This window comes from Erithacus rubecula (assembly GCF_903797595.1).
Source record: "Erithacus rubecula genome assembly, chromosome: 3".
NCBI lineage: Eukaryota > Metazoa > Chordata > Aves > Passeriformes > Muscicapidae > Erithacus > Erithacus rubecula.
This window is the reverse complement of record NC_136689.1, coordinates 48205423-48232683: the sequence shown is the minus strand read 5'-3', so window position 1 is coordinate 48232683 and position 27261 is coordinate 48205423. Positions and strand designations below refer to the sequence as shown.

At 39.9% G+C, this 27261-nt stretch overlaps 1 protein-coding gene across 19 annotated transcripts in view; it reads right to left on the bottom strand.

The window, feature by feature from the left end:
* CLASP2 (cytoplasmic linker associated protein 2) overlaps positions 1-25907 on the bottom strand; it is a 151963-nt gene extending 126056 nt beyond the window's left edge. For 12 of the 19 annotated variants that reach the window (XM_079300172.1, XM_079300199.1, XM_079300183.1 and 9 more), the window contains exons 1-3: positions 24949-25907; positions 14110-14188; positions 1051-1154 (exon numbers count right to left, since the gene is read on the bottom strand). In XM_079300172.1, coding sequence (XP_079156298.1) covers positions 1051-1154; positions 14110-14188; positions 24949-25143 — 378 coding nt within the window. In that variant the 5' untranslated portion in view covers positions 25144-25907. The remainder of the gene's footprint in view (positions 1-1050; positions 1155-14109; positions 14189-24948) is intronic. The other 7 variants (XM_079300197.1, XM_079300173.1, XM_079300178.1 and 4 more) reach the window with 1 other exon arrangement.
* Positions 25908-27261: the final 1354 nt, after the last annotated feature.

Below are 27261 nucleotides of genomic sequence, written 5' to 3'. Positions count from 1 at the left end.
AACATATAATTTATGAAATACTGACACTTTGACACAAAAAAAATACTGCTATGTCTCTTGTTCAATGAATATGACTGCAGCCTGTGAATAGATAAAGGCACATCTTTGTGGATGATATTACTAGACCTTGATGTCTAAATCCCAATTGGATCTGTAGCCAAAGGAAGATAAACATGTAGGATGCTAGGCTATTATAGAACATGTTTTATCAGGCAAATAAAACAACTGACTATAATTTTCTCACTCTGGATAAAGTCCACATCTTACTCACTGCACACAATCACTCAAAATTCCATCTATGAATAAACAAAGCCAGGAATCAGCACATAAAAAACCCCCATTTTTTCCCTATTAACCTCTAGAACTAGAACTCAGAAACAGATTTTCCTCAGGAACTAAAAACTCAAATAATAAGTTTCTAGTCACATCCAGGGTCTCCAGACTTCCAAATAACATTGTTTTTCAAGAATATAATCTTGTTAAACAGTCCTCCATTTTTCAGACTCATGGAATCAAGATATAAGTTTAAGCACACAGAAGCCACATAATGCTTAGATCTGAAGCTTGAGTCAAGCAAGCCTCCTCACAACCAAAAATGACAAGCTAGTTTGTCCATAGTTCACAGAGCACTGTTGTCATACTGCTAGAAAGCCAGATTAAGTTAGAAAATGTGCACATTAACTAGTAGGACTAGTCCTGCAGTCCTACATGTTCAAGTACAAATCTAGTTTTAAATAAATTTGGAGCTAATGAAACTTATTTATTCCCATTGTCCAAATCCAGAAGATGCGTCAAACATGGTTTAATTAACAAAGCCCTGTCACATAAAAACATTTACTCAGAATATAGCTATGATGTGCAAAATACACAGAATCACATCATGCCAAGAGTTTTATCTTTAGCTGAACAATACATCAGTGTCAATTTGTGAAGAGTATCTTTAACATTTATACCATGAACAGTCATCATAACATTGTGATAAGTTCAGTTCATACAAAAGTCATAAGCTCACTGGAGGCCTCCATCTGAATCTGCATTATGCAATCATACCATGGGTGGTGCTGCTTCACACATCAATTTCAATATAAGATTCTGTGCTTGCTCTCGAACTTGGTCTTTGGCATCTCCCATACGATCTATCAAAGGCAGGAGAACTACAGGAGAGCGGAAAAAAAAGAGAAAGTAAAAAAGATTAAACACCCAATGAAGATTTTCTAATGTTAAAAGGTATTTTCTGAAACAGATGTAATATACATGTCATTCAAAAATAAGCTGAGTTTAAGTAGGTCACAACATTTTAAAGCTTCAAGTGCATTTCTGAGTATTTTATAAGACTAACAACAAATGCATAAGGCCGAAATAGAGGAAAATAATAACTTCTAACAGGTTAAAAAGAAAGCAAGTTTCCCATCTTCAAAATTGTGTGAATGATTTTGATTTCATCTTTTAAAAGTGTTGCAGTTAGCTTCAGAATGTCTGGCTTTTCTAAAAAATAATGCTAGACATGGTGAGTAGCAAACAGCTGGAATAGAAATATTATGACTATTTTAAAATCATTGTGATTTTGCTGTTTATTGTAAGAAAATCAAATTTTATCACTATTCATATAGTGTATCTTCTGGAAACCCAGCCTTAGTTCATTAAAAGCATTGTTAAAAATTACTCTGTTAAAACAAGCATCCTCAAATAATATTTAAGTAAAATTGCATGACAGCTGATGATTTCACACCCTAAAAATAAGTAAAAATCAAAATCAAAGGACTTGCCAATTGTTTTCGCTTGCTTTTCCAGACAGAAGTTCACAATTACATCAGATAAACTAATGCTATGATATTAGGAAAGATATCTCAGTGAACTCATAGGCACCTCCATATTGTGCAGACACGCTTCTACACTGGTTCCCAGTCCTCCCTCTGGGCCCAACTCTTTGTGAGATTCTTCCCCCCAGTGCTTTCACTATCACTTCTCCCAAATAAGGGGTGATGATATTGAGTGTGCTGTCTTCCTTCAGGAAGCACAACTGATGGAGGTGGTGCAATTGGTGATCTCATCCCTCACAGGACAGTGGTTTAAAGTATTTCAAGAAGAAAATATACCTTCACAGCCAAAATAATTTTTTGCTACATTTGGTACTACATCACTGAACACTTGAGAGTATTTTACAGTTGCTGTCTGACCTCAATAGATGATAAATAATTTCTACCCACTAAAGAAATAACTGTATTTGGCTATTGTTTGAAAGGCAGATCTGAAGTAATTTTATCAGCACTTAAGGATTTTATAGTAATAACTAAACAATAGATTTACCAGCAAAATAAAGGGAACAGAATTATACACTCTGAGGAGGTTTCCTGAGTCACCTGTTCCCACATTAGAAACAGCAGCCATTTCTGTACTATGATTGTTACTGACAAATACACTGCTGAAGTTTGAATTTCCCCTCCTGTGATATCTGAAGGCTTTCTTAGTGTCCTAATCTGAGTATTTAAATCTACTGGTTCTGGAGAGTCCACTGACATCTTCAGCCACCATGATCAAGCTTTTGTGGTTTTCATCTACTTCTCCACCCTTTCTTTTTTGAAGAAATTAGTACAGCTACTTTCATTTTACAGTTTGAAAAGAAGAGTCTGGGGTTTTTTGTTTGGGTTGGATTGCTGTTGTTTGGATAGTGTGAGACTTTGTCTTTATGGTTTGGGTTTTTAAGGGGTGTTTCTGCTTGCTTTGGTGGTTGGGGTTGTTTTGGGGTTTTTCTTCCATTTTGTGAACAGAGAAAAAAAATCCAGAATTTAGGAAGTTATTTTTGGGAGTACTAAGCTGAACACTCCCATGAACTTCCAACCACTCATCATATACCTACTGATTACATTTTTCTTGCCAATAGTACTTTTCATGTCCATTTTCAGCACTTCTGAACTGACCTTGTCTCCATGCCTTACACTGCTAGTGACATCTCTACACTGACCTGACTGCTGGGCAGCTGAAGGCAATTCTAGCTTTACAGAGAAAGAAACAAACACAGCCAGTGCCAGTCCTGTGAGAACACGGCTCCTTTGTGACTAATTAGCACTCTGAGTCATTTGAAGGAGCTGCAGATACCAGGGCTCTGCTCAAATCACCAAGGCAAGCCCACAAAACAGCTACTAGAAGCTGCTAAACAGAGATGAGGTCACCAAATTAAACTAAGCTATGACACAGCCTACAGATTTCAGTGTGTGCAGCTACTGAACACGCCAGCCTTTCCTACTCCTGGAGCTCTGACAGAGGGACAACACACTGTGGGAGTTGTTAAAGGGACCAAATGGCTGCAGATTTGGCTTTTTCCCCCTGAAACTCAAGTTTCTCTAAGTCCCCATATAAGGCATGATGCACAAGACAAATGAAATTAGGCTGTTAAATGCTGGCAAACACCTGCTGGTTTTCAGTGTGGCTGTTCATCTTTCGTCAGAATAAGCTCCAATAGGAAACCATTGGAAGTTGGGTTTCCTATTGATCAAGTTTCAAAAGTGAACATAATTTTGGCTGCTACTTTTCCTTTAAGATGCACAAGCTTTCTCACCAGCCTTATCGAATTAGTGTCCATCTTAATACTGCAATGCAAATACAACCATTTCATTGTTTCTGGCATCAGCCTGCAAACTCAACAATCTCAGAATTAAAAGAAGGGTGACAAGGGAGAAGTAGGACCATACATGAAAGGCTGTATTCAATGTGGTAGCCTCCTAACTTGTTAGGAGGTATATAATTTCTCACATGCAGTCTGGACTCACGCATTCCTACTGTTTTATAGTAACTTTATCCACCTTTTATCTTCTGTTGCCTAGATTCTTAAATTATTTCAAATGAATTTTGGAAACCTAATAACATATGACATCTTTCTGTTATTCATTTCTGCTGATATTCTGAGAAAAACGACACTAAATTTAGGAGACAGTGATTCCTTTTTCAACTGTTGTTTAGTGTGGGAGTCCAGGGTTTTTCCCTGGCTCCTTTGGGGGTGCAAAAACGCCCCTGGCAGACCCCTCAGAAACCCCCGAGTGCTGCCCAGGAGCTGCAGGGGCTGGATTTGGCTCCTTGGGAGAATCTGCCCACATTGAGAGGAGACACAGAAAATAATGATGAGTAGAGTGTAAATTAGAATGTTAGAACGTAGATAAATAGGTTTTCTTGAATGTTTATGATAAGGGACACGTGGCCAAGATGGAGAATTTGGGGGGTGGACACCTTTTCCTTCTTCTTCTCCATGTCATCCATGTTGGGTGACACGTTGGCACTCTTGGATTGGATGGGGTCAGGACTGGACCATTCAATAAAATTGTACTGTATTGGTAAAATTTTGTAAACGTGTAATACGTAGTACTAACTATATAAGATAAGCCCTGCCTTCACCAGGCAGATTCCACCATGGATGCCAGGCTGAGATGACCGCTGCTGGCCAGGCAAAAGGTCCCAGAGATAAGAAATAATAAACAGTCCTTGGAAAAAGAGAAAAACGTCTCCGGCAATCTCTCTTCGGCTGCTTCAGGAGAAAACCAGGGTTTGAACCACCCTTCGTGTCCCTCTGGGGTAATCTCGGGGAAAAGGAGAAACCCCAGACTGGGACAGTTTAGTTTTTGTGAAGCACTGTATTCCATTCAACTTGCCTTTTTGCCACAATTTAGCACACTGTCAAAGCTTCTTACCATTTCCAGCCACTCTTGAGGTTTTCCTGTTAAGATTTCTACATTATACCACAATTTTACAGGTTTTGATTACGGAAGAAAACCTAAAAGTGTTACCAAAAATATTCCATAGCGGACATTAATTCTACCAGATCTACCTCAAACTGACCTGCTATTTCATAGAGTCATAGAATATTCTGAGTTGGAAGGGCTCCACCAGGATCACTGAATCTGACTTCTGGTCCTGCACAGGACACACCAGGAGTTGCACCATGGGTTTGAGTGCATTGTCCAAACACCTCTTGAGCTATGTCAGGCTGGTGCTGTAACCACTTTACTGCTCCAGTGCCCAAACACCCTCTGGGTGAAGAACCTTTTCTTGATATCCAACCTAAACTGCTCTTAGCTCAACTTCACTCCATTCCCTCAGGTCCTGTCACTGTTCAGCACTGAGCAGAGATCAGTGTCTGCTCCTTCTTTCCCCTCACAAGGAATTTGTAGACTGCAATGAGGTGTCTCCTCAATCTCCTCTTCTCCAGGCTGTACAGACCAAGCGACCTCAGTCATTCCTTATATGGCTTCCCCTCCAGACCCTTCACCATCATCCTTGTTGGTCTCCTTTGCACACTCCCTAAAAACTTAATGTCTTTTTTTATGTTTGGTACCCCAAACTGCACTCAGCACTTGAGGTCAGGCCCAGTACAGAGCTGAATGGGACAATCAGCCCCTTTAACTGGTTGACAATGCTGTGCATTTACATCTGAGCTGCCATTTATGCCTTTTTCCTTTCTGCTGTGTAGCAGAGCTTATTACCCCATCAGTTTCTTTTTATATTGCCTGCCTTCTCTCCTCTCAGTAAATCTGAATAATTTTCATTTATCCAAATTCACCAAATAATTTTATCACCACTAGCTGGGACAGTAGATACATGACTTAAGGTCAAGCCAGCCTTCAGAATCAGAGTATAGTCTAAAAGATTAAATATTAATTTCCTCTACCTTGATTGAAACGTAAATCACAGAAATTGCCTAGAATGGCACAGAATGTATTTCCAAAAACCTGAGCAGTTTAACCATATGATCCCTGCAGCAAAAAAAATGCCATAGGTAGCACAAACAATTTCCTTCTGTTAAACTTTAACAGGAATTCCTTCTCGACCTTTTCAGTATGTATTGCTGCTTTCTCTTCTCTTTTGACCGTTTACACCTGCTTGCTCTTTGTATACCTGTGCTCATTTTAAGTCTCAGGTCTACCTACTTCTATGAACCAACTTTAGATACTCCTTTACTGCAGACTTAGAAAAAGCATTAAGCAAAAAATAATCTTTACTGAGGAAATGTTATCAATGTTGGCAAAAAATTATGTTACTAAAGTTAATGAAGTCTTTGAGGACAGAAGGAGATTAAACCTAGGTAGCAATATCTTCCTCTTTCTTCAGAAATCTTGCCAGCTCAGGCAACAGCATTGAAGAGCTGTAAGAGCTGCCTCTGCAATTAGGGTAGTCTCTGTTCTGGACAGGATGCACAGGAGAGAAAAGCATTCCACAGGGGCTCCTACAGGGCCAGCTACAGTATCACAGGTCTGTGTAGTCAAGGGGCCACTTTTAAGCAAAGAAGCATAAGCAGGCTGTCAGAGCCTCAGTGCACCCCTCCTCAACATAAAGTCCTGGCCAGTTAAATCAACAGCAATTTCAGACATTAATGTGCTTCTTAGGATCTATCCAGGAGCTAATTAAGAAAATCATTAGAGGGATTAATGACACATGCTATTCATCATCAGTAAGAGGAAAAAACCAAATGTTTTTTTTATATGATCTATCCATGAGCCTATCAAGGTGTCAGTCTCAGAAACATGAGAACAGTCTTCAAGGCCAAAAAGTTTCATCAGGTTTATTAAACCTGAAAGAAACTAGAAGATTATGAACAAATGTTCATGTCATCTTCTGAAATTTTTTTAAGCTCTAGGCTAGGTTTTTTACAGAACCAGAAAAATTAGAATTAAGCAGAAACCAAAGAAGGCTAGGGTTTCTCTACTCTGAGTTAAAAGCACTGCATTTTGAGGTGTCATACAGTGAAATGACCATGGACAGGAATCAGATAGGTATTCTAAATTACAGCCTATCATCCAAGCGTGGATCACTTCAGCTAAAATGAATTCCCACTACTAATAAACTCCAGCACTAGCTAGCCAGGACAAACAAACAAACAAACAACAACAACAAAACATAAAACAAAACAAAACAAAAAAAACCCACAAAAAATCAACCAAACAAAAAAACCCAAACGAAAAAATACCAAAAAAACAAAAAAAACCCCACCCAAAACAAAAAACAAAAAAAACCCCAAAAAACAAAACCCAACAAACCCCCCAAAACTAAACCAAACTAAAACCCACCAAACTAAAAACCTGAATAGGAGTATGTTTGTTTGTTTTAGCTGAAACTTCAAAGAATCTAATCACAAAGATGAAAAAAGTTGCAGCTTAAATCAGTTATGACCTTTAGCTGTGACCATTAACTACAGAGAAAACCAAAGAAAATTTAAGGATTTTCCGAGGTGTTGCAGGAAGTTAGTAATTTTGTTACATTTGAAAATACAAAAGCAGCTATTATGGAGAAAAAAAAAAAATAATGGACTGTCCTCTAAAAGCCTTTTCCAAAAAGTGAAAAAAATATGAAAGAGTCAGCATTTTATTATTTAAGAAAATCCTTCAACAATCCAACACAGCTTTTCGTGAGGTCAGTAAGCTGTAAAATGAAAAGGCAATATCAGACAAAGCACCTAACTTGCATTTAGATGCAACAAGGCGCCCTTAAGACATCTTTTAAATAAATAGAAAAGCCTACTTTACTTTATTTGAGCAACTCAGTTTCTTGAGTTACTTGATTTAATTTTCAAGTTTCCTCTTAACACCATAGGTTGGCCATTTTTTAAGACATGACATGGAACAGGTAATTTTGAAGGTCCCTTCCAAACCTAGTTATTCCAAGTTTTACGTTTAGTTGTTTTACCAGCATTTTTAATCTTGAATCACCAGCAGAATGTGCCATTAATTTCAACATTTCAATTAAACTAATAAAAATGAAAAATAAGAATAAAATTCACTCAAGCCCTGACACCTGAAGATCCAGCATTTTTCTCCATATTACATAATCTATGGTAGCTCATGCTAATACAGTTCTTGATTTTCATGGATTTCATGCATTTTCAAAGCATTTCTTCATACTACATTAAAACCACTTATTAAAGAGTTGCAGCTTGAATAAACTTCCCATTTTGAGTTTCCACCCAAAAAATTCAATCATTAAGTGAAAAAGCAAAAACTTACAATGTGGGTGTCACTTAGTAAATGCTGATTTCCTCAAACTGGTACTTCCAAATTCTTGTATCAGCTTGCCTTCAATCCAAATTCACTCAAAAAGTTAATTCATGTTTGCAAGTCCTTATAACTGCTTTAAAATACATCAGGCAACACAGAAACCCTTTAGGTGAGGAAAAACCCTTTTAAGATCATCAAGGCCAACCACTAACCCAAAACTGCCAAGGCCACTATTAAACCATGTCCTCAGTATCACCACATCTACATGACTTTCAAATACCTACAGGGATGGTGACTCACCCTCTTCCCTGGCTACTAACAGTGCTAGACAACATTTTCAAAGAAAACATTTTTCTTCATATCCTATATAGATCTCCCCTGACACAACTTGAGGCTGTTTCCTCTTGTCCTATCACTTGTTTTTTGGGTGAAGACACTGACCTCCACCTTGCTACAACCTCCTTACAGGTAGCTATAGAGAACAGCAATGTGCCTTCTGAGCCTCCAGGCTACTTAATCCACAGCTACTCCTTATCAGACTTGTTCTCCAGACCCTTCATCAGTTCCACTGCCCTTCTCTGGACATGCTCTTCTAGCAATGAGGGGGCCCAAAACTGAGTACAGGATTTGAAGTGTGGCCTCACTAGTGCTGAATACAGGGGAATAATCTGCCCTGGTCCTGCTGGCCACACTACTCCTGACACAGGCCAGGATGTCACTGGCCTTCTAGGCCACTTGGGCACACACACTGGCTCATGTTCTGCCTCATGGCATGCAGCACACCCAGGTGCTTTTCCTGTAGTGCTACCAGGCGTTGTTGTGACCCAAGTGCAGTACCCAGCATTTCGCCTTGCTGACCCTCACACCACTGGCCTCAATCCGCTGCTCCAACCTGTTCTGATCCCTCCCTAGAACCTTCCTAATGTCCTGCAGATTAACATACCTGTCCAGCTTGGTCTGATCTTCAAACTGAGTGTGCCTTCCACTCCCTTACCCAGATAATGGATAAAACCATGAAACAGAACCAGCCCCAGTGCTATGTCCTGGGGAATACCACTTGCCACCAGTCACCAACTGGATTTAAGTCCACTGACCATCAGCCTCTAGGCTCAGCCATCCAGCCATTTTTTAAGCCAGTAAAGAGTGCACCCATCCAGGACATGAGCAGCCACACTTGCATGCTTCATTATAACAACAAATTTGATACAGCATTTAAATTAGTCTGAGGACACTAATTTAAATGATCTTCCAACACTTCTTGAAGCTACCTGGTAAAAAATTAAAACACAATTTTTTTCATGTGTTAGTATATGGCACTACAACTATCTACCAAAACTAGTTTTGCCTAGTGGTTTCTTTTCACAGTAACATGAATTTGCAGCTACTATTAAACATATAAACAGATTTACATATGGAGTTTTTCTGTGTAAATTGTGTATCCCTATTGAGATTTACATATATGTACATATACAAATATAATCTGTATTTGGTCATTTTAACTGTCAATTACATTTCCTTTAATTTTTCAGGAAAAGTAAAATACTCTGCAACACCTTGTAAGATTGTATGTCAAAGCCAATGTCAATATAGTTATATAACAGACTAATGGACAGTTCAATATCTGCAGAAAAATATGTCATGGTGTAATACTGCCCAGTAAAACTGAAACAGATTTTGTATACGTTTACTATATCCTTTCTTTTCCCTTTGACAATTACAAGAGTACCAAGTTATATTACTTGTTTTAGGAAAGTATGAGTAGACACTTTCCCCAGAAATCCTATCACCCAGACACATATGCCCATAATTCTAAGTCTCTTATTTTGGATATATATTATTATTTTAATAATTAATGCCATGTCCTGGGAGTGTGATACGCAATTATCTAATGTCTCTTTAGTCACATAACAAGCAGTAGTTTTAAATACCAAAAGATGTAACATTCAAACACTGCTTTATTTTTCCCAGAATACAGACACATAGTCTTATGAAAGAACACATACCCTGATATTTATTGCTTCCAAAGTGTTTTCAAGGATCTTAAGGGGAAGTACTAACAGAAAGATTCTAAATTTGTGTGTCTAGGCTCCCAGAACACTGATGTCAGCTGCAGAATGCATTCAATGTGGTTAATTATAAAAGGATAACACCTTAGAAGAAATTTAGTCCAACATTTGATGGTTGCCTAGGAAACTGACTTAAGTCTCTTATCAGGCATTACACTTCAATACAAAGATCACTAACATGGTCTTTGAAATACTGGAAAATTATCTTACAACTGTTGTATGATTTTGCCCAAATATAATCTAGGCATAGAGGTAGGTTGCAAAGGTTGAAGTACTAGTGAAGCATTCAGACTTTTCACTTCATAGCAGAAGCCTGTAATGCTTAAGGGGGTGAATATTCTGTGACATTAGCTGATCTCTGCACTTAGGGAAATCTATCGCCATCAAGAGGAAATTAAATGGGGATGTGAAAGGCGGAATATGTTTTCCTATATTGCAGTTGAATAATATATTATTATACTTCTATCACTTACTGAGATCTGAATCATGAATAAAAACATCTCAGGGTCACCAAAATGTATCACTCTTTATTAAAGGAAAAATGCATTTAAGGTTGCAGGTGTATCATAAGCAAAAACAGCTACAAAAATGAAACTTCACCTAGAAAAGAGGAATGCATTGTATTTTTAAAAAGGCAGAAAACAAAGCAGGTAAGTATTTTACATCTATCTTCCTTTGCTATAGTCATGGTGCAATCCTATTATTTTTTTTTTTGAGAATGCAAGTATCTACAATAGCTTAGTGCAATAAATGAGGAGTTACCTATAGTTTGAATATTTCAAGATGATAATTGAATTTCCTGGAAAATTGTTATGTTTGCCTCCAAAAAATAATATAATCACATTTATATAACCAAAAATAGAGAAAGTAAAAGCTGACCATATAAAAAATACAACTAAGATGGCCTGTAGGGCCCTAAGAACTTGTTACTTAGCTGAACTACTTTGCTTACAAATTCGCCAACATTTTCAAGCTTGATTACATGTTTTTTGTTTTCTCCTCGTTATCACCTGAACACACTGCAATACATAATTATATACCTCATCACAATATTCATGTCAAAGAATCACATAACTGGACATAACTAAGCTACAAAAAAAACCAAGCAAAAACCCAAACAAAAACAAAAAACTCCACCCCCCCAAAAAAACAAATCAAAACAAATTTTAAAAACTCTCTAGAATGGCATTTTGCATAGAATACTTGATTCTTGTCAAATACATAACTATGGATATGGATTGTATGAAGTTCAACAAGGCCAAATATTGACTGCTGCATTTGGGTCACAACTACCCCATGTAGTGCTACAGGCTGGAGAAGTGTCTGGGAAGTAAAAAAAAAAAAAAGAAGTGGTACCTCACAAGCCTATAAGAGCTCTCTGCAAACAGCTGTGCAGAAGGTAACTCAGCTATCAGAATGTATTTGGAATTTCACACAGTTCTCAAGAATGGGTCTTGACCTAATGATAAAGGTATAGATGAAACAAATTTCCCTGGAGAGTGGGTCCCACATCCACCATCACTGCACAGGAAACCGGTTGTTGCAATAGACAGTCTTATGCATATATTATGTCAATTTTCAGGAAGGACCTATGCAATGCAATGAAAAATCTATTATAAATAATTACAAAAGTAACAGACAACAAAAAAACCCCAAATACAATTATGCCACTATGAACACAGGCTGCCTCTCTGATATGGTATGACAGATGCTATGGCTTCCTCAACTCAAATGCACCTCAACAGAAAGGCACTGAAAGGGGAAACAGTAGTATACAAGAAACAGCTCCATTGCATCTCTGTGCTGGGGCAGGAGGAGAGATAGCAGAACACAGGCATGGAAGAGATCCATAAATAGAAACTGGCAGTCAGGAAGGTGAGAAATGTTGGCTCACCTCCGTAACAAAAGATCTAGCAAGCACCAAGTTTTTTAGGCAACCAACCTAAAAGAGTTTTGCATGTTTAAGTACTTCTACAGAACACTGCAGAAGCCCAAGGTCTATGTGGGTCAGAAACTAAACAGATAAAGCTATAAGAAAGAAGATGAAGTGACAGGGCAAACATTGAAAATACCACGTGCTTCAGCTGGCCCTAACCTGCAAGACTGCTGACAACTCCTACAGATGAAGGAGTTATCACCGCCTGTTTCTCCTGTCCTAACCTTCTCAGGCATCTGCAAACAAATAATTGTAAAATACAAGTTTTTGGTCTGACTTACTGGAGTTAGATTACATTAGAAGACAAATCTGCAGAGTCAACAGAACATGATTTAGGAAACTCCTGGTTCTTCAAGATTCCTTAAAAGAAGCAGTTTTCTGGTTCACCAACATGCTTTTAATTACTCTCATAAGCCCTGGACTATACAAACACCAGACACTTAACAATAATGTTCTTATATTACTGCTTCACTGACAAAAACTGGAAATTATTCCAACTTGTTATAAAACTTGGAGAGTGCTATCAACTGAGAATTAGGTTACTTTTAAAAGTAACCTAAAATACTGTTTTCTGCCTTTTCCGAGACTAAGATTTCACCACCTGATAGTTTTGTTTATACAGAAGTTGATCATGAACAACAGTAACTTGCATATTCTAGGGGTCTTGATTCTGAAAATGCTCTGAGGACCAACTTCAGTTGAAGGCACTACTACTTAGCTTAACTAAGAAATACTTTCAGAATATACAGTTTCAGATGTTATGTGTGTTTGACAGTCACCCAGGGCCGGTACACTCTCCCTTTTGTTTTTTAATACAAATAGTACTGAAATTTACATCTTCAATTTGCTCACAATCTCACACTACTCAATAACTGTGACAAGAAAAGCCCAAACAAACAACAGGATTTTCAAATTGTTTTCAGATAGTTCATACTTAAAAGATGAGAGAAAAATTGAATAAGCTTTCCAACCTTCCTTTAATAATGTTACTGCAATTTTAGGTTTTACAGAGTCTTAAAATGAAAATCAAATCTTGGCCCAACTCTGGAGCAAAACAGTGTTTGTAGCTACAAATGGAGATTATTCAAAAATCAATACTGTGCTTGGCACAATACACCTCCAGTTCCCTTACACTGCTCCAATACAAAATTAACCAGCCAAAGGAAAACTCCTCACACTGCAATATATTTAAATTGTATTGCACACTAATCCAGCAATTCCACAGAATACTGAAATACGCTTTCAATTAATTTAGTTAGGAGCTTGTCATAAATTATACTTTGTATTCCTGAATGCTGACATTTTATTTCAAAGCTCTTAAATGCAAAAATTGACATGTAAAGAAAAGGAAGATTAAAATTTTGACAGACAATTTCAGATAGCTGGGGATCAGGGAACATGATGTAATTCATCTCATGCAAACTTTGAAAAAGGACATTGACTAGACACTTCTGTTAAAAACAGCCAGTGCTATAACATCAACATTATTGTCCTAATATCACTATTTCTTTTCAAAGCCAGCAGCAAAATGACTTGGTTAGTGTAGTTTGATTATGTCTTCCAGAAAAAAGGTCTCATACTCCAGCATAAGTAGATCCATTAATCTGAAATTCATTTGAGTAAATACATTTCACACAGGAATAACGGTCAGTATCTTTTTTTTTTTTTTATCCCATAAAAACTTTAAGGCTACTAAAAGCTACAGTCGAGTTATCTAACAGGAGGTGGACCATATAATCCTCTGAGACTACAGGCTTCAGCAGACGTGAAACTCTAATTAAAGTGATAATAAAACCTTAACACAAGTTAAACATAACACTTGTGTTTCAATGCAAATTTTAGGTTACTGTCTCAGGGAATGGTAAACAACCATACAGCATGAAACTAATTACTCGAAAGGCGTTCCTCAAACCTTTAAAAAAAATCCCAACCACCACTTAAGAAATCAATGACAAATGAACACTGACATGCTACTATACAATTATTTCAATTCCAACATCAGTAAAATGCCTGCCAGTACATTATAATTAGCTAAAGAAGTTTGCAACATGTTCGACTTCAGCTGCTATTAGATGGGGGGAAGTATATTTTACTGTTTGGTCTTAAGAAAAAAAAGTTGTATTTCACTTACCAGTTCCTATATAGGGTTTAAAACGTCCTGATAGTCTGTCAACAAAGGCACCTAGAACATCTAAACCCAGTAGTGCTACCTGTTGAAACAAAAGCATTAGATGTTATAAACCAAATCAATGAGGAATTTTAGTACATATTGCAAATAACTTAGACGTATAAATGAAAGTATGCTGAAAAGCTAACTTAAGCATAAATTAAAGTTTCAGTTGAAGAGCAAAATAATTCCTTCAAAGTTCCCATCAAGACAAAGTTATCTGAATATGTTTGGAATGGATACGGTTAATTTACACAAACCAGAGCAATTTGGATTTTTCAATTATTGTCTTAAAACAGAAGAAAATAAATATTAGAAATCCAATGTTTTCATATTCAACTACAAAACACAAACAAAGACATGCTTTAAAGGTTTCCCAGATGCTTAGAGCTTACTGCAAAAACTTACTTCTGGCCACTTAGCTCATCCACTAAGGTCATTACATCATTTTCCAAACTCCCAAAAGAAAATAACTGAGAAGCTAATTCTGCTTTTCCTAGTGGTCCAGACAAGACCATTTGTCCACCTGCTTCTTAAGCTAGGGAAGCCTAGTTTTTCACTTGCTCTTTAAAAAAATAAAGACCCACCTCAAAGCAAACAAAAAATACAAGAAACACAAAACCAAAATAAAAACCAACTCAATCCACAACAATTAAAAAAAAAAAAAAAAAACAAACAAAAACCAAACCAAAATGGAAAAAAAAAAAAGGATATGCAAAATACTACTGGAGTTTTGAGGACTTTGCCATCCATGAATAGAAGCCAGATGAGATAACAATATTCAAAAATATTGAAGCAAAAACACAAAAAGAAGTTTTCAGTTAGACTAAATTATTTTAAGAAGTTGAGACACTATTTCTGCTGTTTACTATGCTGCATACAATAGCTCATAAGAAATACCAGAACCTGAATTTTCACAACTTGTAGTTACCTCAATTTGCTGCGGCCCATGAAGGTGCAAATTGAACAACCATTTGTCAAAGGAACAATCTCCTCAAGCTTGGGTGCTCCTTACAGCTTTTCCACCTCTTTATTTTCTAGTAAGACATGCATTGCACATTTTTCCCCATGAGCTCATCACTAGAATTACTCTCTTTTGTTAACTGTTTGTTTTCATAAACTTTGAATCCATTTTTTGGACCCTTCTGTTTCCTTAAGATCCCTATCTGTCACAATTGTCCACTAGGTTGCAGGCCAGAAAAAAAAATTGACTGGATATGCATGTGATACAAATGGCCGACACACACAGCATCATATGAGCCTGGTTTCCATAGGAAACTAGACAAATAAGGTCCCCATAAAACCTAGGATGTGAAGCAACTGCACAGTGAAGTTGGTTTTAATAAATTCAGTATTAGTACAACAGATCTTCTATTAAAAAGGAGATATAAAACTTAGTTTGCAGTAAGTATAACTTACCTGGACACAATTCTATTACATACTAAAATAAAAGACAGCATATAGCAAGAAGTTTTACTGTTTAGTATTGCTCATTTTTGTGCTAGAAAGTGCTCTGCTTGTTAAATAAACAGGTTTTTTTTTCCACTTCTCTCCAAAAGATTTTTTTTCTCCAAACCAGTTAAAGAATTGCTTAAATCTGTTTCCTAGAAAAACCCCATTCAAAAGTTTCCTCCCAAATTTGCCCTAAACCAGAACAACTTGCAACAAAGAGGTTCCAAATTCTGAGGCATTGTGTGGGACCATTTACCATCACAGGCCCTCCACTATCAATAGAAAAACCTTTCACCAGCATCACTGCTCTTTCCCCAACAGCTCCAATGAAGAATGAATGCCTTCTGGGATTAAAATCAATGGATTTGTTTCTTACTCAGCATTCATTAAGCCTTTTGCTAGCTGTCTAGAAAGAGCCTTTGTATATTGAGACTGATTCATCAGCTCACCATTGTTTGAAGCATTTGAACAGTGCTTTTTAAGTTCATATGGGAAAAGAAATTTAGGCTCATTTGAACTGGAGTTGGTTAGTTGCTATTCTTTAACAAGCCAATATTAAGGCCATCCTTGACTTCTCTGAACACAATGAATGCCAAACCAACTGAGAAATATTTTATCTGTTCTGGACAAAAAAAAGACCAAACTCATTGGTGATATCAAGATGTTCCAACCAAAAAACGATTATTAATAGAACCAGTGATTATTAAATGAGCCTATTCTTGTTCTACAGCTTCCTCCTTTTCCAGCTCTTCTTCTGCACACACTTTCCAGCACTGCCCTTTCCCTTCAGTGGACAACTTCCAGGCACCTAAGTTTTTGCTAGAAAGAGAAATACTGTTCTTCAAACCATATGTGGATAACCATGCATGCTTACTGATATTTTCATTGTGATTTTGTAATTTCCCATCCCTGTCAGGAATAGCTCAGGGGAGGACACTACCAGGAAAACATCTCTACTTGTCTAAGTTGCCAAATGACCTTAATACAAATGTCCTTGGATTTGGCCATAGGATGTCTAAACTGTACATGGAAATATCGATTCTGCAGATTGGGATCTGTGAACTAGTCATGAAAATCTAATAGAGAACACTAACTGGAACTCCAAAGAATGAAGTTAAGGCATTAGATTTCCTGTCACCATGGGGACAGCTGTGGTATCACTAACAATTACTGACAAACAGGATACAGCACACCAAACAAATACACCCTGCAAGAGGAAGCATTGTTCAAGTGCTGCACTGCTGGAACAAGATATATGCACAAACTTGATGAGATTTTTTTTAAAGTATTGTCAGCCAAGACCCAAGCCAGACTTTCTTAATTCTCATAATCTCAAGAATTTTGCAAGCAGCTCAATGTGAAACAATAATATTTATGGTTATGCAGTATCTATATTCTTAGTTCTCTCTACCCTTCTTTCAGGACACACTTTTGCTCCCCTATTCCATATTTCTTGCTCCCTTTACTGTTTCCCACTCCAATTCTATCCACTTGCCCCCACTCTGCCAAGATCTACCCATACCATTCCCTCCCTTAACTCAAAAGCTTGCAGATACTTAGGCATGCTCTTGGCCCCATGGGCAGAGGGACACTTCCATTTTCCTGGATCAGTTCTTCAACCTGTGTGGTTCTTCATTCCCAGCCACCTCATCTTCTGACTCCATCCTCCCTGCTACTCAGCAGAAGTTAGACAGCTGCCTCTGCTGACAGAAGCAAAAACTGCAGTCCCAGCTGCTGAAGCTACCACAGATATAATCTATACTTTCAATATTTTACCTCAGAATAAAGTATTATTTCCATTCTCTTGTTTGTTTCACCTTCAAGGGCACTAATAACACACTTCCAGTTACAACAGTATGATTTTTTTTTTAACATACATCACATTGCAAGAAGAGAGCAGAGTTACTGGCATCTAACAAAGTCTTCAAGCTCAACAATTGGAGTCCAAGTTCATTAGCAATTGGAGAGCCCCCTCAACCTAAAACTGCAGGGCTACAACCCTCAAAATGATGTTTTAAAACTATACTTCCAATTACAAAGTAAGATTCTCCTAAGTATCCAGTGTTTGCTACTGTTAAAACTACTTATCAGCTGCAACCTCTTTGTCTCAAAAGGGGTATAAACCATCAAACTTCCGATAACCTTCCCTTCACAATCTTCCTTCGATGGCCAACCACAGAACACTTCAGCATCACAAGCAACCACAGTACAAGAGGATGGCTGAATGAAATCACCTCTATTTATCTAGAGAGTGACAAGTCTATTTCTGCACTGAAAATGCTTGGTTTCTTCTGGGGACCTCTCAACAGGCACAATTCTGGGATGTCCCTGTTATACTGACCTCTCCTGTACTGCAGCCAGAACAAGCAAGTGTAGTGCTCTCATAAAAACTGTAGAGGGTATTAAAAAAAAAAAAAAAAAAAAAAAAAAGGAATATGTTTTAATGCCCTTTCCCCCAAGTTGGTAACTTTAGATTCCTATCATGTCTGCCTGCATTAATTAATTTAGCCAATTCTGAAGAGCACGTAACGCTCAAAATGATGACTGGGAAAAAAAAAAACATTTACAACCTTCTGTAATCTCAAAATCTCTCATGATTTTCAAACTGAATTCAGATTGCAAGTGTGATCTCCAAACTGTTCTGTACTATGCAGACACTACAGTATTCTAAAATTTGTGTACTGCCTCCAGCTTGATCCATTACAGAAGCATCATCAGTTTGCCTCACATGTGCATTAAACATTCTTCCCTTACCTATTGTAATAAATTTTTCATAAATATTGTCCCAAGGAATGTGAGCAAAATCCAAAAGTATATGATGCAGCAACATGTGACAACATAAGGCATTTTCTTTTGAGATTATCTGGCTAAAACTTTATGCACTGCATTGGAAAAAAGTTCAAAACAGAGCCTTTTTAAAAGCAGGGTACAGAGGAAAGACAATGAGATGTACGGTATTTCTCTTTTGAATCAATAATTTTTAAAAAATCAACTTTTTTTCCCCCAAAGAAAATTGCAGTCAAAAGCCTGTGCTTAGAAAGTACATTGATGATGCAAAACAAAGAAACACTTTATTTTGGGACTCAGTTGTTTCAAAAGAATTTAATTCTTTTTGTGCCCAAGGTCTCTTATTTCCTTTTACATTTCCTCTTATTTAAATTGTATCAAACATATACAGTGACCCCCATTCTCTGCTACTTACTCCGACCTCTGCACCAGTTCCTCCATTGTGGGAAGAGAAGCATCCATGCAGCTGAACAGCAGCCCACTTTAGGAAACCAGCCTAACACACGAACAAGAAGGTATCTCCTCCCTGAGCCTGCTAGCTGTGCAGCCTCACAAGCATTCCCATCGGAGCAACGCAGGCATGATGCACCAGCACTACTCCTCAGCCCGGGACACAAACTCCTTGAGTCAGAACTGCTGCTAAAATCGCTTGGCTTATATGCACTGAATGCTGTGAGCTCTGCTCTGAAGGATGCATCTCTCCTCTTGCACACTGGATAGTGCTTGGAAAGGCTCTCTTCCCACACCCAAGTCAATCTGCAGGCTAAAATTGATGGTCCTGTCATCCTCCTCGACCTGCAGACATATTTGATCTGGTGCACTTAAATCTCCTGTAATGTGAATCAAATCAGCTTGCTGAAACACTGGAAAATGAATTTAACATTGACAAAAAGTTAATTGCCCCAAAAACAACAGTGAGAACACTTGGCCACATGAGCGGCACAGCTCCTTTTTTAACAGTGAGTAGTTAGCGTGGATGACACAAACTCAAGCTGCAAAATAACTGAGAACTGTCAATTCCACCTCTGGAGGAGACATCTGAGACTCATCTGAGACTATATATATTCCCCATTCCCAACTAAAGACCAGACAAAATTAGTTTTAATTTAAAAATTTAAAAATGGAATTTTAATTTAAAAAATAAAAACTTCTTGGAAGTGTCCCCTGTCTTTAGGAGATCTGCTTAATTATTTGGCTAATATTCCATTGTTGACTCAATGTATCATTAACAGAAGATAAATAATACATGAAAAAATAGTAATTATTACTCAAGAATGCATCAAAGATTTGAATTTAAAAACTAATACTGGCTTCATACCACAGGTCAAACCACATTTTCATTACACAGAAAAATGAAAGTAGATCCCACACAGCCAAGATTAAACAAAACTTGAAGAAAGAAAGAATGATATTCAGCAAAAGGCTAATTTCTTTTTCAACAAAGACATTTAAATTACCACTGTTTGCTAACAGACTAAGGAAATACTGAGATCTACACAGTAACTGAAAAACAAAGGTTTAGCTGAGTCCTCTTTCATTCCATTTCTCTGTCCTGCATGTTAATCCTACAACTTACCACGGCCTTTGGCTTTTGTGTAGCATATGCTGGCTTGTGTACAACTTCAAATCCAAGACAACCCACACATTTTTTTCCTAAAGTCTGCTACTCAATCCCACGCCCCACATTCTGCATTTTTGCTTTCAGTTATTTGTAATCAAATGTGCAACCTCTCATTTTTGATCTCTGAACTCTCTTTTTTCAAATCTCAGTGTCTCCATTTTGTTCAGATGATTTTGAATTGTAGCTTCCACCTCACACACATACGTGCAGTCAACCAAGTTTTAACTGCTGCCATCTCTTTGCAAGTACTTCAGACTAGCATCCTAACCACTTGTTCTTTACCTATTTTCAAAATTACAGTTCAAACCTTCCCTTCACTTCTGGAAATTGAAAGCTCCTCCCACTGGCGTTTTGTCAAACTAAAGACAAAATAAGTATTTGCCAAACCAAGGAAATACAAAATGCAATACCAACATTACTGGCATTTTAGAATCTTTTGGTATTTGGTATTAGACAAACCTCAGAAAAATCTCACTCTTCAAGATGCAGAGAATAAGAGACAATTCCAAGGATTTGCCTAAAAGGAACAGTTTATCCACACTATCAGAAAGAGTTAGAGTGAAATCAGATTTTCTTCTTCCCATGACAAACCATCTGCTGCTCTGGCATAAAACTAGTGATTATTAATTACTTTTTTACTGCAGCTGAGGAAAAGAACAAGCTAAGATATTGACCACAAAGGTAAGAAATCCAAAGATGACTCACAGTCACAAACATTTCTGATTACTCTTCTCATATAAAATTAACCTTGAGAAACTATCACCATTTTAGTCTTAGGGTTTTGTTAGTTTTAATCAGATGTGGTTTGTTCAAAGAAACAAATGGTGGCTTTATTCCTCAAAAAAACTTTTAATGAGGGTAACTGTTCAGTTTTGGGGTTCTTAAAAGACTACACAACCTGCAAACAGCCAAAACTAGCTTTGCAAAGCTCTACATTAAAAGCAGTATTTCCCCGTACCACATCTCTTCAGCAGAAATCCAAAGCAGATTTCCAGATTACTTGAGTCAGACATAGAACAGGTTTGAGTCTCCAGACTGCACAGTTAGATAATCTTGTAATTATTTCAAGTGACTACTGAGCATGAGAGAGACCTAAAAACTCATGTATACATAGATGAAGATTCAAGCTAACACAGCAACACCAGAAAATATCTATCAGTACTACCACACTCAGAATGGGTAACTAATTTGCTGTTTGAAGTTCACTTGAGAGTCCAAATACAAACAACAGCACTGTCCCTATTTCCTGCAATTACTAAATATTTCAGTTTGAGACCAAATACCAGTAGAATAATTCTATCACTCAACTCTTAATATTTAGCATTCAACTTAACTACTCCTATTCCTCACAGCCTTTGGAAAACAGTTGAGGGAGGGGGATAGGGATTGATATATACCCAAATCCCTACATTGCAGAAGGAGAGAGATTAGACCCAACCAATACAAAATAAATCAGATCACCAAGCAAATAATTTTCAGTTCAGTGCAGAATTCTTTCATTCTCATAAGATAGAAAAATGAAAGTTGAAATTATGCACATCTTTTGGGTACTCCTTGACATTGCAAAGCTTTCTAGAGTCTTTGTAAACAAATTTGTCATTGCAGACATCCTAGCTGAAGTCCTCATAATTTGACATTGACTCATCCCTCTCTAGGTCATTCCCTATGTTCTGCAACCAATTTCCACTACAACACTGAACCACCTGCAGATGAGCCAACACATTCTTAATCCCACCTTTTTTGTTTTACCAGTAACTCAAGCTCATAATTGTGTTTTCCACTTCAATGAGCTCGATGAACTCAAAAATTTTCCTACCTGCTCTTAGTTTGGAATTGCCAGGTTATTTGTTAAATAACTATAAGGAGTTGCAAACTTCAGAACTGCAAACGCACTGTTTTATGTGGCCAAAATCTTTTGCAGATTAGTTAATTCAACCTTGCTGATAACTAGCCCACATTTAGAATTACAGAATTGTACTGGAAAAAGCTTTTAAGGTGACTGAGTTCAAGTATTTACTGAATGCTCGTTCTCGTCCCCTCACTCTTTATCAATCCAGCTAAGATAACCCTCCTACTACCTCCAGAGTATTTCCCTTCTGGTTACATGAGCCAAAAACTTTCTAGGCTGGCATATCATAGAAACTTTTCTCCTCACAGCACAGCTTAAGAGCTGAGACCAAAGCTCCCAGATAATGCATCTCTTCTTCCAGTATGATCAGCACAGTGCACTGCATGCAAGAACTGAGCTTTCAGTGGGAATAAAATATATTGCCCATTCAGAACAAGTCACATCAGTTATCCCCTTATTACCCATACCCATCACCAAGAGCACAAATAATGGTCCCCCTCAAAACTTCCTCCAGCATTCCCCACTTGTATCTTAAATTCATCTAGCTCAGCAGTTCTGAGACTCCAGTCATTATCACTGCTTGTGACATCACCAGTCATGTCAGCTGGAAGGGATTCATTACTTTGGGACTCTGGAGACCAGCAAGACCTTTAACAAGACACAAAAGAAAGATAAGCACAATTAAGTGCTCTATGTATCCATTTCTCAGTAAAGGGTGTTCAACAGTATGTCAAATAATACAACAATCAAAAATCACTAGGTTTTTGGTTTTTTTTTTTGAGAAGACATATAAGTCTATGGCATTCACTACTTTCTATTGTTCAGGGCCCAAATGCAATAACAAAATAGGATGCAACGTTTAAATGTATAACATCTATGCTTGCATGAGACAAAATACGGAAGCAAAACACAAGCGATTTTTCTAGAAAAATCTTCATTTTGAAGCACCATATGCTGGCAGTCACTCTACGTGATCGTGAGCAAAACATCCAAGATCTTGTGCTGTTGCCATTAATATAATTACAGAATCTTCCAAGCCAAAAGGGACCCACAAAAATCATCAAGCCCAGCTCTTAAGTGATGGCCCCTAGAGGAATCAAACCTGTGACTAACCCTATGATCTTGACGTGCTTGGAAACACAATGAAGAACCACCAGTAAGTGGACACAGAGAAGATGTAACAAAAATACTTTAATTTTTCAAGCTATCTTTAAAATTCTTAGAATTTGTAATACTCTCATTCCACATGACTCTTTTCAGAGGTACCCAGCAACATAAGGCCAACAGGCTCAAACTAAAACATAAAAGTTCCATCTGAATATGAGAGAAAAATTTTCTTTACTTTGAGGGTGACAGAGAACTTGAACAAGCTGCCCAGAGAGGTTGTGGAGCCTCCTCTGCAGATATTCAATACCTGCTTGGCTGTGATTCTCTGCAACCTGCTCTAGTAGGTGAACCTGCTTTAGCAGGGAGGTTGGACTAGGGGATCTCCCTTCTGGGACTGATGCTTCTGGAGCACTGCATAGCTCTCATTCATCCCACCGTCCACACAAGTATGGAGTTCTGCATCTTACATCAACAGCAAGAAAAATGTCTTGCATTATGAAAAATGCATCTTTAAATTTGAATTTCCAGTCTTAATGCCCAATTTTGTTAATTCACAAGTGCAGAAAAAAAACCTGTACTGTTAAGTAAGAAGCTAGCCCTCTTCACGAAAAAGAGTATTTTTAAAGACCTGTCTAGATTTTGTAGTAATCAATTTTATCACCAACAGCTGCCCTCAGATGACGAATTTAAAGGTAAATAAATTATATTTGTCCAGCACACGCTACTTCCTCAAGCTAACCCGACCTTTACTGACAAACATGTTTCCAAAATAAATAAATCATATGCGCAAATGGAGTAAAGCCTTTATTATTTTCAGGCCTCAAACTCAGAAATTTCTACGTGCAAAGGCTGGCGGATTAAAGTCAGCGGAGGGGAAAAAAAAATTTCCATTTCAGGAACATACTGCCCCTTCGAGGTTACTCTGCGCCCCCCTCCCGTGTCTCAGAAAATAGGAAAAAAATTTCAAAAGCGAGAACAAGCTCACTGCAGTGAGTTCAAAGGCCCAAAGTGGGAGTCGATCGCGTTAGAGGGCAGGGCGGAGCTGGCCCGGCCGGGAACCCCCGCACGCAGCGCGGCCCCGCAGCGCCCCCCGGCGGCGGCAGCGCGGGCCTGCCCGGCCGCGCCGCGCACACGCACCACAGCAGAGCAAAATTAAAAAAAAAAAAAAAAAAAATTTAAAAATTAAAAAGTCGCGAACGCGATTGTCCTTGGCACTAAAACTGTGCTGTCAACCGCCTTATCGACTGACCAACGTAAGAACAACAATAAGTGTTAACACTGTGTGAGCCAGTGATCGCTCTTTTCCCGTAGCTCCGTCTAAAAGACGCACGCAGGAAAAAGCGAAACGTGAGTCATCATCGGGCCGCTGTGAGGATACTGTATAGCTTCCCAGGTACGGGAAAGTCACCTAAAGTCGATATAAACAACTTTAAACTTACGATGGGAAACCCAAGAAGCCTATTATTCTTTAAATCGTCTAAAGCACAAGGTGATACAAATCCGGTGGAGCAGCACTCTTTACGGCCTGCAGAAAACGATGGCAATCCCATTACATTATACCCAAGTATAGAGACTGGAATGGGAGTGGTAGCGAGAAAAAAATATCATCACCTATCTTGTTTCCGAGTAAGAAACACAACCCGAGTGTGGTATTAAAGTTGCGGAGCGGGGTGTTGTGTTTAACATTATGTCGTAAAGAAACCCTCAAATACAAAACAAAACAAAACAAAACCACCGCCTGGCCAAGGATAAAGGCAAAACCAAAACCCCTATTACTGCTTCTTTAAGGACAGAGAAATAGAAACAATAAAACATTAACCACCCTTCCAAAATTTCGGAATTCCCCTTTGTGCGGGGTGGGATAAAACAGGCAGAAACGTAGTTTTACTTCTGCTCTTACCTGATTAAAAAGTAATCCGAGGATCTGTACCGCCCTACCATGATGAATCATGGTCTTCCCCAACCGAGCCCCGCCGAGCAGCCTTACCTTAAAATTACTGGAGTTCACCCACGCTGTTAATTCGTCGATCACTTTGTCAAGGCGCTGCTGGTCCTGCTCCAGATCGGGGGACCTCGCCGGGTCGCCCAGATACTCCAGCAGCTCTTGGCCGACCTGCATCCTACGGCTCACGTCCTTCTGCTGTACCTGCTCGCAGAAATAATCCATGCCGACAGGCTCCATCTTCGGACGCTGCGGAAAAGTTTCTTCGTAGACGAGCCGAGGGCCTCAGGGTCGGAAGCGCGGGCAGGGCAGGCGGCAGGGCGCAGACAGGCCTGCCGTCCTCATGGAGCCGCTCCCGGCCCTTCCCGCCCCAGCTCCGCGCCCGCCACCCCCATGCGCACTCGCACCCCGCAGGGGGAAGCCCCCAGCGGGAAGGGAATGCGGCGCTGCGCAGGGCTCGGTGGGAGCCGCTTACTCCTGCTCAGGGCTTTCCAGCCGCCTCCGCGCCGTCCCGAGGGATCCCGACACGGCTCCTCGCCGCCGCCCCTCCTCTTCCCCCGTCAGGGAACGGGAAATAGAGCTCGAGAACAGGAGCAGCGGCTGGAGGGGCTCGCAAGCACGCCTCGCTCGGGGTTCCCCGCGATAGGTGCTGCCGCCCCCGCTCGCTCTGCCTTCTCCCGCCCAAGGAGAGATATGCGGGCCGCCTCTCACAGCCAGCGGCGAGGCCGGGGCGCACCGCCCATACTCCTGCCGCCGCGGCCTCCGGCCCCTCCTGCCCGCCCGCGGGGCGGCTCCCAAACTTTGGTCCCGGCGGGTCTCAGCGCCGCCCTCTCCCCCCTCCACGAGACGGAGCGGACCGGGCGAGTCCCCTAGGGAGCCGCTCACGATTCCCCGCGCCTTCCCCCGCCGGACTCTGCGGCGGCAGCACCGCCTCCGTCCCGTGAAAGTTGCGTCTGCCGCCGTCGCTGCCGCCCCGGCCGGCGCCAGGCGGACACACCGGGCGTGGCCCGCGCGGCCCCGCCTCCCGCCGCGGCTCCGGCTTCCCCTAGGAGAGCGCGCACACGCGAGGCGCCTCCCGCCCCACGCTGCGGACGGACGGACGGACTGATGGATGGATGGAGGGGTGGATGGATGGAGGGGTGGATGGATGGAGGAATGGAGGGCAGGCAGTGGGCGCTCCCCCGGGACCCTGCGGGTCGTGTCCGGCGGCAGTGGGAGACGCATGCGCACTCCGTCCCGCTGATCGCCGCGGTGCTGGTCCGGTGCCCTTGGGGAGAAAGGGGAAGTGTTGGAAGAACAGGGAAAAGATGTGAAAGGTGCTGGGATGCTTGGATGCTCTTCTCCTCTCGCCCCCTTCCGAGCGCGGTCCTGTCTTTGCGCTGCGATGCGCTGCAACCCCTTCCGCCTTGCTCAGTGCCCAGGTGTAGGGTGGGGAGATCACCGTGGAGCCATCCCGGTTCTCCCGGTGTGGTTGGCTCGGCAGCGTTGCTGCCCGCAAAATCGGCTTTCATAGCTGGAATGCGACAACACTCCAGAGAGACACGGATTATTAAATTAAGAGTTGCACAAGCCTGGGTACTCAGTACTATTCCATAAATCCAGTACAACCCACCGAACTTTCTGCACCGTTACTTACATGGAATCACTGAATCACAGGGCTGAATGTGACCTCTGGAGATATCTAGTCCAACTTCATGCCAAGTTAAAACAGGTAACGCAGGCATGCGTCCAGAAGGATTTTTAATGTTGCCAGAGAGGAAACTCCATGAACTCCGTGGTACAGGGCACCTTCAACATAACCAAGTTCTTCCTCATGCTGAGGTGAAACTTCTTGTGGTTTTTTTTTATGGCCATTGTTTTAATTTATGGCCCTTGCTTCTCCTCCTGTCACTGGGCACCACGGAAAGAGTCCAGCACCATCCTCTTGACATCTGCCTTAGAGATAGTTATCTGCATTAATGAGATCCTTGTTCAGTCTTCTCTTCTCTACTCTAAACAGGTCCAGCACCTTCAGTCACTCTTCAAACGAGACATGCTCCAGACCCCTAATCATCTTTCTGGCCCTCTACTGGACTGTCTCCAGTAGCTCCTTGTCTTTCTCGTGCTGAGAAGCCCAGAAGTTCACAGATGGCAATTTCTCAAGTAAATTCTCAGCATGGCTGACCCATATGCAGACTGCCAGGAATCCACTTGAATTAAAACAGAGACCATTAAGTAAGGGGCTGTGACCTTAGGTGTTGTTTCAGTGCCAGTTTAAACTGGTCCAAGTCCCCTGATGGTGGGAGAGGCAGCCCTATCCTCTGTCGGTCTTTGGCCTTGGCCTCTGAGGCCTCTGAAGGTACAATTATGACTTTCGCA